The 11,881-nt window shown below is 36.9% G+C and overlaps 1 protein-coding gene and 1 long non-coding RNA gene across 2 annotated transcripts; both read left to right on the forward strand.

Annotated features, from left to right (window-relative positions):
- Nucleotides 1-3,022: 3,022 nt before the first annotated feature.
- On the forward strand, nt 3,023-6,709 carry LOC130560059 (uncharacterized). The gene is made up of 4 exons (XR_008963650.1): nt 3,023-3,067; nt 5,154-5,230; nt 5,559-5,686; nt 6,700-6,709. It is a non-coding gene; the product is annotated as an uncharacterized LOC130560059 (long non-coding RNA).
- A 38-nt stretch (nt 6,710-6,747) lies between these two features.
- Nucleotides 6,748-11,809, forward strand: lgals3b (lectin, galactoside binding soluble 3b). The gene is made up of 11 exons (XM_057343105.1): nt 6,748-7,053; nt 7,148-7,236; nt 7,387-7,555; nt 7,824-7,976; nt 8,685-8,691; nt 8,798-8,908; nt 9,764-9,774; nt 9,873-10,172; nt 10,347-10,435; nt 10,701-10,869; nt 11,135-11,809. Exons 1-11 carry the CDS (start codon nt 6,763-6,765, stop codon nt 11,291-11,293), a joined length of 1,548 nt encoding a protein of 515 aa, XP_057199088.1. The 5' UTR covers nt 6,748-6,762; the 3' UTR covers nt 11,294-11,809.
- Nucleotides 11,810-11,881: the final 72 nt, after the last annotated feature.

Here is an 11,881-nt window from a genome sequence, read left to right on the forward strand (position 1 = left end):
CAACCATCATTTGACTTTATCATGTGGGTTCCTTCTGTGCCGCAGAGGCCTTCTGTCTGCTTCTGTCATTAAATGCTGGCCCGCCAACAGGAACGTCGAGAAGCCAAGCATTAGATTGAACGTCTTGTTTAGTTAAGCTCTGCAGCCTTCTCCGAAACAAACCCCTTCATGCGATAATTTCATTTAACTCCTAAAAATCATATTCACACTTAATTCTTTCTAACTCTTTGGCCCGGTTGCACAGACAAGGATAGTCCCAGACTAAAATGAATGTGTGACCTGTCTTAACTGAATATAACTTGCCCAGAAATATCTTAAAATATATTAGTGCCATTGTTTTGTCTCAAGATGCACACCAGTAGTGTATTCTTCTAAGGCATTTTTATAAAAGCGACTTACAGTAAATATCTTAATTCAACTAAGGCACAGTCCTGGTTTAAGCTAAGCCGTGTCTGTGAAACCGGGCCTTTATTTTGTAACTCTCTTAAATCAACACAAGCTAATTTATCCTGTAGTTCATAAACCACATCATGTGACACTTCAATCCAGGATTTTATTTCTGGTTTGTGTTGAATCTCAGCATGTTGCTATGCGGATGCTGGAGGTAGGTGGTTTCTAGGGTGTTGCCAGGTTGTGTTCTGGTCTGTGCCTACTAGCCCAAATCTGTATTTTGGTTTCTAGACGTTCTTCTCCTGAAATGCATATTGATCGGATTTATTTGCCGTTCGATCGTCCGCATCTGTTCATAAGATTTTATTTATAGTCGGTAGCATAAACAGCGTGAGAAACGTTACAAGGCGAAGTTTAATACTTAAGAGGGCTTTGTTCAAATCACTGAGGTCCAGTGTATGAAATTTAGCACCATCTAGCGGTGAGGTTGCAAATTGCAACCAACGGCTCACCCCTCCCTTTCGAAAGCACTATGGCGGATGAAACAGGACTAAGATGTTGTCACGTTTTCGCTTCTTTGCCAAAGGAGATAATGTATTTATGAAACAGACTCTGTAGAGCAGTTTGTCTGTTTAGGGCCACTGTAGAAACAACATGGCGGATTCCATGCAAGGGCACCCACGGTTTATGTAAATAGAAATAGCTCATTCTAAGGTAATAAAAACATAACGCTTTAGTATGTAAGGTCTTTATCAACCTCTGAAGACATAGTTATGTATATTATAATGCATTTCTGTCAAGATCCTCCAAAAAATGACTCACAGAACCTTTGGGTATGAAACATAGCATTCCATTTTGCTAATGGTCTTATCAGACGGCGCTAACAAAGCAAGTATGTAAGTGCACGCATACTTGTCATAGATTTATAGACCTCCACTCTGAGGTACTGTAGAGGGGTCGGTGAAATTTTCCTGTTGGGAGCACATATGATGGCGGTCGATATTCATCTCCTTTGAATAACCTTCCAGCAAAACAGCAAGCAATTTCTGGGTGCAGCAAAGACAGAGAGAGAGTGAATGTTACATTTATGAGGCCAGCTATGTGTATACAAAGAGGTTCTTGTGCAGTCGTGGTGGGGGTAGAGCAGGCCTGATGAGCTTCATAATCCAGATATGAGATACGGGATGAAAATGGAGCCAATGTTTTTGTTTTGATTTTCCTGGGCCAGATAAGACGGATCTCTCACAAAACAATTAGACGCTGCTTGTTTTGCTTTTTAATGTTTGGACATGGTGAAATTGCTCGCATAATCAAACAAGCCTAAACAAACATGCTCTGTACAACGGTGTTCAGGAAGACGCTAATAGAGAAAAAATAAATCAATAACTCTAAAGTTCAGCTGGGGGTATTTTTGGGGAATGGCTTGACGTGCAGCAGAACTGAAAACAATTGAAAACAGACATGAGCCTCTCTGAACTCCTTTGGAAAACTGTAGAGGGTTGCATCTTCCATGTGAAATGAAAATCACATGGCACATGTTCTGTTTTGACAACAGCAGTGATAGCATCCAAAAAATACACAGTGTAGCATTCCTAACTTACATTAATCACTTTCACAGTGTATGAGCTCCACCTGATCCCATCAGATCCAGTTGCACATACTTTTAAAACAGTGCAAAATATTAATTATCTGCTGTCTTAAGAGAAATATTTCAATGTGTAAAAAGTATGGTTATCTGTCAGTGTAAGAGAAATTCTTATTTCTTTTTTAGAACAACTAAAATTTGCATTTTTGGAGTTAGATGTGGATTTGTGTGTATTGGGTTCCGTCATATATCATCTTATGAAGCTGAATCATCCTTGTTGGTCTTCACACATTTAACCTACCTCATCTATCAACCAATCAAATATGACCTCTGAAACTTGTCACCCCGCTGCCAATTGAAAGTACTTGAGTGACCCCTAGTGTTAATAAAATATATTGCTCTTTTTAAATATTTTGTGTCGGCCGTTTTGTGGTTCTTTCAGATGTTATGCCAACATTTAGATGAAATATAACGTAAATTTTGCACGTGCACTATATTCGTATATAAATCATTAGAATTTTACGAAATGTTTTGAAAAAATGGTAGCCATTTTGTTGTTAGCTTTCCGTAAAATGATGACAAATGTAATTATGATAGTTGTGAATAATTATGATGACTGAATGCATAAAAAAGTTTACGGAAAAAAGTGTGCCAAATTTGAACAAAGGCTTAAAAAACCTCGTGAAAATACGAGTGACGTCATATGTCACTGAGCAAGAGCAGGTGCGTCATCTAGTGGAAATACTGTGCAGTACATAGCTGCAGTGCAGAACTCTTTTCTTTTGAAATGAGAGGTGAGATAAAGAAAAACAAAACAAAGATCGATCTATCATTATTATTGCATGCAGGGCTGGGCAGTATTTATGATACATGTATTTAAAATACGTATTTTAAATACAAAATAGTATTTTGTACTTTGTATTTGATTGGGTTGATGGAAATGGCTTCATATTTTGTATCAAAATACTTCAGTGTTTGTATGTCGTTTCAAAATACTGCAAAATACTTTGTAAGAAGTCTACGTGATGACATCATAAAAATGCGGCCTCTGATTGGTGCCTACTCGGTAGTTTGCGCGGACTTGTGCTCAAGGTAAGAAACGTGCAGGCTGCAAGATTTCCATCGTCTATTGCATATATTGCTTTAATTTTTAAGAGTTTATGTTAAGTTTTGGTCTTCGTGTTAGTAGCCTAGGCTAAATACTATTATACCGAGCAGCAGCCCTATGTTAGCTTGCTACTTTCAGCCTATGTTATGTTCGTCGGTTGTGCAAGGAAAAAAATAAAAATAACGCATTTCAGTGTTGTACAACATTACATTCTATGGTTGGAATTGGATTAATACTCCTTGAGAAGTTCTGTTGATACTTCTTGATTATATTTCTGGCTACATTTAAAAATATATATTATTTTTGCTACAATATTTGTTTTCAGCTCCCAATGATTGATACATAAATATTTACTGAATAAATATGCTTATTGAATATTGTACCCTTATTCAAGTAGCTGCTGTTTAATAGGAGCATGATTTTTCATACCATTGCATGAACGACTGCCTGTCACATATTATTATATGTTTATTATTATTTATGATCTAATGGTTAATTAATGAGAAACTGGTTGCTATGAATACAGGGACCGTTTCAGAAAGGAGGTTTAGTGAAAACTCTGAGTACATTAACCCTGAAATGAGGGAAACTCTGGGTTTTCCATGTCAAACCCGAGAAAGCGGGGTAACTCAAGCCCGTTTCTAAAAGAGAGGTATCTTATACTCGGAGTCAGTAACCATAGTAACTTACTCTGTGAACCTAACCTGGTCGGGAGCAGGTTTTCTTTGGTAAACCCAGAGTTTCTCCCCCCTTTTAAAGCGCAAGTGCATTCATTCATTAATACAGTCATTCATGGCATACATTTTGATCACACAGAGACCATCTCAGACTAAATTGTCCTGTATGTGAAGAGGCTCTCATTAATTCATATGGATGTTCTTTGATTTCAGGAGAGGAATTTAGGACCCGAGTGGAATTTTGTCATTTCCCTGTGCATTTTTATTAAAACTGTACCATTTTTCTCCACAGTGAATTAGATGTATCAAAATATATCTCATCCATCCTTACATCAATAACATCAGCCATCGTGGCCGTGTATTACATAAGAGCATATTCTTTCCCTTACATGTTCTCACAAATGGTAGTTTTCTATGGAGGATGAGAAATTACTTAATAAAGTGTGTAAATAAAGTGCCTGAATAAAGAAATGAATAAATGCAGTGATAAAGGTAATAAACAATTAATTTAGACGTGCATCCATTCCTACCCAAAACTGCTCCGAGCAGGGTTCGAACCGTTGTTGTTTCATTCATTTACTGATTCATTTGTTTGTTTATTGGTACATTTATCTTTTTATCAATTTAAACTTAAGTCATTTAAACATTAAAGCCCATTAATTAATCCACTGTATGCAGAGCGGAAAGTGTTCCTCGCTCTCAAGCGCTTTCTGCCGCCATGTTGCTTTTTTTTGGTGCCGTTGCCATGGTGAATCGTAATATTGGAGCTCCATTGATCATGGCTTGTTGTAGTTGTGGTGCAAGCGCTTAACTCAAGGTTAGTCTACCCAGAGTCGATAGAACTTACTCAAATCAGCTGTTCTGAAACCAAAAACTCAAAGTTTCGCATCTCGGTTTTAAAGAACTCAGAGTTCACATTTTAACTCGGTGTTGGTTGTATTAAACATAGCATTTAAATTAATATAACTATATTCGTATAAAAACAAACTTTAATATAAAAAGCATTTTAAAGTAATGAGGTATACATATTATATTTTGATCTTATTGTAAACCTATATAAATAATTTAAATTCAGTTGATTCTGTATTGATATAGTCAGTAGCTGCCTTCTCAAACTTTCACTCCAGCAGTGTTTATTCCTGCCTTGTAAATGTGTTAGTTTATTTTGATACATGGTGTGGCCGCTGTAGTTTATTTTGATACACTTAAAAGTATTTGGTATTTTATTTTAAAATACATTTTGCCCAGCCCTGATTGCATGTCAGTAATGTTTTTCTTTTTTTAATCTGGAAATTTGGGGAAAGGGTTTAACTGACATGAAAATTGTGTCATGGCAATAGTCCTAAAATAGTCTGCATTTTCTTGATAAAATTTCCTTTCTTATTTCTTTTAGTTTAGGGTAAAACGACCAACACAATTTACTGGACATGAGGAACATTCTACTGAATGATGGGAAGACAAATAAAGAAGGTAACTCTGCAAGATATGTTTTAACCACAAACAGCTTTTCCAAACCTAACCCAGTTGCCAAGGCAACCCTTGGCTTTTGTTAATACCTGGAATGCATGTTTGTCTTTGATTGCCCAAACAAAAGAAAGAACCTCCCTGAATTTACCCAATTGTTTCAACAAGCACACCCATCTTTAAGACACATAGAGAGAGAGCCCTATAAACCTTCCTGAAGCACCAATATTGTCAGACAAGAATGCCACAGCATGCTATAGAAGATAATCCTGTCTTTTATTAAAGTGTGATCACAGATCATTTCTTATTATGATCAGACCACATGTTTGTATAGCTACAGGTACGCCCTCTTTTCAAGCATAGGGGAGGATTTACAGGGCCGTGAGAGCTTTTTTACGATCTCCACACCGGAATTCCTGCTTGTCTTCCTTCTACCTGTGTGACATCAACTACACAAAACAGGTACACTCTTTCATTTCAGTTCCATGTGTTCTCTTTTTTTAGTGTCTTTACTTTTAAAGTTACTGTATTTGAGGTTGGTTTGAGTAATTGCACTTGTACAAATATGTATAGATACATTTACGTAGCTGACAAGATCAGTTTTCCTAGGCCAAATGAAAGTAGTTGGACCTGTCAAGCTGCAAAGCGAGCCAACTTAGTGCACATATATTTTTTGTTAAAGATAAGCAAGTTTCTACTTGGATTTTTGTTATAGATTTAAATAAGTAACTTTACGTCATTAACAGACTGGTAAAAACCACAGGCCTGCATACATTTTGTTACATGTTGTTAACATATATGAACATATGGTTGTTCAGTATAGATTGTAGCTATACTGATTTAAATATCTCTATATATATATATATATTTTTACTCGTGTGAAGCTTTTCTACATTTTAATTGGATGCACACAGGAAAAAAAATAAATGCAAATACTAAATGCATCCATAGCCACTTTATGTGAAAGAATTTTTCATTCCATTTGTGTATTTATCGTTACTGTTAAAAAAACATTAATGTAATGCAATAATAATGATAGATCGATCTTTCTTTTGTTTTTCTTTATCTTACCCCTCATTTCAAAAGAAAAGTGTACTGCACCTATGTACTGCACAGTATGTCCACTAGATGACGCATTCCGTTAAACTAAACCTTATTGTTAGGATGTTATGATGTAATATCGGTTCTGATCATGGCTCCCCTTTGGGTCAATATTGAAACAGTGGATGTGGTGGTTAAGTATGAGTCATCAGCATATTATAGTTTCACATTCTCTGTTTGGACAGCCCACAGGGAGCATCATGTGAGCATGTCATGCACTTCCAGGGGAAGAAAAATATCATGACTTGCAGAACCAACACTGTTTTATCAACAGCCTGGCTTTTTGTTTATCTTTATTTATACAGTATCTTATTGCTTGATTATTAGTTGTAAGTTGTAACAGTATTTCTCTTTTCTCTCCGCCTGGCTTTCAGAGATCATGAATGTGAGTACAACTTAGTCCTCAATAAATACAGATACCTAGTTTAATACAAGAAATGACATGTTATATTTTATTTGATGTTCCATTGCAGCCACCCAATCCTGCCTGGCCCGGTCAACCACCAAATCCCGCCTGGCCCGGTCAACCACCAAATCCCGCTTGGCCTGGCCAACCGGCCAATCCCGCCTGGCCCGGCCAACCAGCCATGTCCGCCTGGCCCGGTCAGCCAAACCAACCAGCTCAAGCAACATGGCCTGGTCAGCCCGGACAGCCTGGAGCTCCAGGGTGGCCTGGACCTGTTCCACAAACAGCTCCTTACGGTGTTCCTGAGCCTCCAAAACCACTGGTGAGATGTTTTTACTATTTTTGGATTTGCAGAATGGCCATTCGTTTGTTCTTTGCTTATACAGTACGTTGACTCTTCATTGTTTCTTTCCAAGACTGTGCCATATGAATTGCCTCTAGTCAATGGAGCACATAACAAAATGCTTGTCACCATTAATGGAGAAGTACAGCCCAATGCTAAACTGTAAGTACAAAGACACACCCTACAGACCACACAATTATCTTAATTATACATGCTTGAAAAAAACGGATTATCGACATTCAATTGTTTATTCTTTGCAACGTGATGTCCTCGTGTATTAATCCATCTGTGTATTGTTTTTACTCTGATTAGTATCACTATTGATATGAAGAAAGGCAACGACATTGCACTTCATTTAAACCCTCGCTTTGATGAACGTGGGAAGCAAGTGATTGTGAGAAACAGCTTAATCGGAAATGGTTGGGGACGAGAAGAGAGACAAATCCCATCATTTCCTTTTGTTAAAGGAAAGCCTTTTGAGGTGAGACATCGGACCAAATCGTTGTTTTCATCATTACAGCTCTATTTCGATCAAATTAAAGTTGTGAAAAACATTTGCTCTTATTGTTAGAGGGGTAAGAGAGTGTAATAGTTATTTTTGATCAAACATAAGTCAGTGAATACATTTGTTTTGAAAATGGGTTACAGAATGTCAGATATGTAAAAAAGTTGGAATATTATGCACTTGACTTTCTGCTCTGTCGTATGCTTTTTTTAATTGTAACTGATTACTAATCGTTGTATTTCAGCTGAAGATTTTATGCACTGACACTGAATTCAAAGTGGCTGTAAACAAATCTCACCTTCTGGAATACAAACATCGCATTCGTGAGCTCAACCAGATCAACGCTCTTAGAATCTACAATGATGTCACCCTCCGATCTGTTAATGTGGAGACACTGGCATAAGATCATACTGGCATTTCTGGCATAGTTATTAGTATATTCAGTAACCTTGGTATGTTTATCAGTTCCTTTACCTCAAATAACTCATTTTTATTACTACCTTTTGTATTTACTACAAATTGTTTATCCTATTAATCCCCCACGCAAGTCTAGATGAGGTTTGTTTTTTTAACTGGTGAGACTGGTGCAAGAATGGTGTAGTTATCTTTGCTGCCTCTAGGTGGGTCTGTTTAACTAAATTGAGTGTTTTCATAAGCTTCTGCATAAATCACTTTCAAAATAGGCTTTTGTTAGGGCTTTTCCAGTGCACACTTTTAATTGTAAAATGGGCTATTTTATTGTCTGCTGTCTTGAGTGAACTGTGGATAAAAAATGCATTTGTCACTGTCTGGGAAAATGAAAAGATAAATGTGCATTTTAAGAGTTTGGATTAGTGGCTAAGTGTGTATTAGGTGCCTTGATATATAATCGGATGAAGCTGAATTACTCACCCATGTTGGTCTATACATATTTAACCTACCTAAACCAATCAAATATGATCTCTGAACATAAACTGCCCATTAAAAGTTAATAAAAAATATTGCTCCTATGTTTGATTTTCTTTTGACTAAATGTAAAGTTTGGTATATGCTGTAACCGTATATTATTTATATAATTTATATGTTGTTGTTTTTTACTTTTTTGCATTTTGTTTTTGTGTGTTAGCTGGTTCGTACTTATGCGAAATGACTGCTTTTAAGATTATCTAAAAAAAAAAAAAAGAATGCCAGACTTGAACAAAGGCTTTTGAAACATATAGAGATACGCCCATATTTGAGGAATACTGGGAAGGATTTCAGGGGCGTGGGAGCTTATTTATGATCACCTCCTGGAATTCTCGTCTCCTGTCTTCAGTCTGTGTGTGCACCATCAACAACACCAAAAACCAGGTACAGTTGACTATTCTTGTGGTTTTTGTTTTGATGTTAATATATTTGAGGTTCTTTTGTGTATTTGCATATCAAAATGTTTTGACAAATACATGTAAATGTATTTATTCACGTAGCTTATGAGTGTGTTTTTGCCTAATCCAAAAACAAAAGTACGTGAACCTGTCACGCTGCGATGAAAGCCAAATGAGCAGTGCAGATATTGGACATTTTTAAAAGATACAAGATAGGCTTGTGTTTACTTGGACTTTTGCTAGCTTTAAATAAGTAAGTCTTTACAGACCTGGTAAAACTCACAGGCCTAGAAGCGTGTTGTTAACATGTCTAAACTTGTGGTTGATGAGTCAGAATTGCCCAGCGCTATATTGTTGTCTGAGGTATACTCAGTTTGTAGTTGCAGTTTGACTTTGTACATATTTGATACAAACGGAGAAAAAAGTTTTAATGTACCTACTTTATCTACTTCATGTGAAAAAATCCATTCCATTATAATATTATGATCTAATATCTGTTGTGGTCATCATGCATCTCCTCTGGCTCATTATTCTCATGATGGCCGGGCCAGTGGGTGTGGTGGGTGGTGTCAGAATGAGTTATCCACATATCATATTTTCACATTTTTTGCTGTGTTTAGACAGCCCGCGAGGGGAGCATCATGGGAGCACATGGTGCACTTTTACAGAATCAGAAATATCATGACTAATTTAGCTGTTATGTAAAGTTCTACAGAACTACAGAATTGTGATGAGAAACTAAATTTTTTCCCTCAAAAATAAAAAAGCTCTTCAAATATTCTTTTAGAAAATCAGCTGTTATAAAATATAGCAATAAAGCATCTCTCTGTCTTGTTTTCAGGTATCATGAATGTAAGTACATCTTAGTCCTCAATAATTCTATTTGTCTTGTTCAATACAGCAAATACCAATTAACATCCAACAACAGTTTATTTTACGTTCCATCGCAGCTTTCAGATGCTCTTGATGATTTTCCAAATCAAAACAACCAAGCTGGAGGTCCTATATGGCCTGGCCAACCGACCAATCCCACCTGGCCTAGCCAACCGGCCAATCCCACCTGGCCCGGCCAACCGGCCAATCCCACCTGGCCCGGCCAACCAAATATGCCTGCCTGGCCCGGTCAGCCAAACCAACCAGCTCAGCCAACCTGGCCGGGTCAGCCCGGACAGCCTGGAGCTCCAGGGTGGCCTGGACCTGTCCCACAAACTGGCCCTTACGGTGTTCCAGAACAACCTTCAAAGCCACTGGTGAGATGATTTCACTGTGTTTGGATATGAACAAACAGCCAGTGTTCTTATTGTTTCATTTAGCTTATAATACAAATGAACTATAGAAGGGTTAAGCTATATGTGTAACAAGCCATTGATTCATTTTGATGTTTAATTGTTATTTTTAATTATTATACATTTTCTCTTTGCAAGACTGTGCCCTTTGACATGTCTTTAACCAATGGAGCGTATAACAAAATGCTTATCACCATTAATGGAGAAGTCAAGGCCAATGCTAAACAGTAAGTACAACACACGCTACAGAGTATAACACACAAAGATCTGTCATAAATAAACAATAAAAATACATCAGAAATTGTTGATCAGTTCTTAAAATTAGGTAGTTATAGAGGAAAAGTTACAAAAATGGCTACAAAAGAGGGACGATTTTGCGTCAAGTTGACCTACGGTAGATCATCACCATGATTGTGATTCACCTCCATTTGTCAGTGTACTGCGATGTCCTAGTGTACTAATCCATGCGTGTTTTGTTTTTCCTCTGATTAGTTTCACTGTTAATCTAAATAAAGGCAAAGACATTGCACTTCATTTAAACCCTCGCTTCAATGAAGAAGGGAGGAAAGTGATCGTGAGAAACAGTTTGATTGCAAACCAATGGGGACGAGAAGAGAGACAATGCCCCTCCTTTCCTTTTGTTCAAGGAAAGCCTTTTGAGGTGAGACATCGAACCAAATCTTTGTTTTCATTATTACAGCTCTATTTCGATCAAGTTAAAGTTGTGAAAAACATTTGCTCTTATTGTTAGAAGGGTAAGAGAATGTCGGACACATAGTTGGATATCACAAAAGAGATCTAAAAATAAACACATATACTGTATATATATATATATATATATATGTTTTTAAAATGTTATTAATTTGTCTTCTATGCCTGTTGTATGCTTGTTCAATTGTAACTGATTACTTATTTTTGTATGTCAGCTGAAGATTTTATGCACTGACACTGAATTCAGAGTGGCAGTAAACAAAACTCACCTTCTGGAATTCAAACATCGTGTTCGTGAGCTCAACCAGATCAAAAGTCTTGCTGTCTATAATGATGTCACCCTCAAATCTGTTAATGTGGAGACAGTGCAATGAGGTCATACTGTCATTTCCGGCATAGCCTAGTTGTCTGTGTATTCACTTACATGTGTATGTGCCAACTCTTCAAATAACCATTATTACTTTTTAAAAAACTGTGCATGTCATGTCATGTAAGAATTTCTATTTAGTCATATATAAAAATGAATAGTCATTCAGTCATATAAAAATCTCCATTTCAAATCATGGTAACTCAAACTGGGCTTGCTGTAGTATGGTATATTGTTTGCTAAGTGGGTCTGTTAAACTGCAGGGAAAGTTTGGGTTGTCATAAGCTTCAGTAACAGGGTTGAAGGTACATTTTATTATGCGATCACAAGCATGTTGCGATTACGGTTATTGTATGGTTACATAAATAATACATGAGATTGAAGTGTAAATTGTTTACTTGCCTATAAAGTCTCCCACATTTCTGAAGATGGTGCTGTTAATGGGAACATGATGACGACAGTGGGAAAGTTGGCATTGACCACTGCATTATTATTGTCTAAATAAAACCAGAAAAAAATATGATTATATAACAGTGGATCATGTTCAGCTGTAAAACTGCAATAGATTAATTGGAAAAATGATCCGGGAGCAATA

Source organism: Triplophysa rosa, linkage group LG10 (genome assembly GCF_024868665.1).
Source record: "Triplophysa rosa linkage group LG10, Trosa_1v2, whole genome shotgun sequence".
Classification (NCBI taxonomy): domain Eukaryota; kingdom Metazoa; phylum Chordata; class Actinopteri; order Cypriniformes; family Nemacheilidae; genus Triplophysa; species Triplophysa rosa.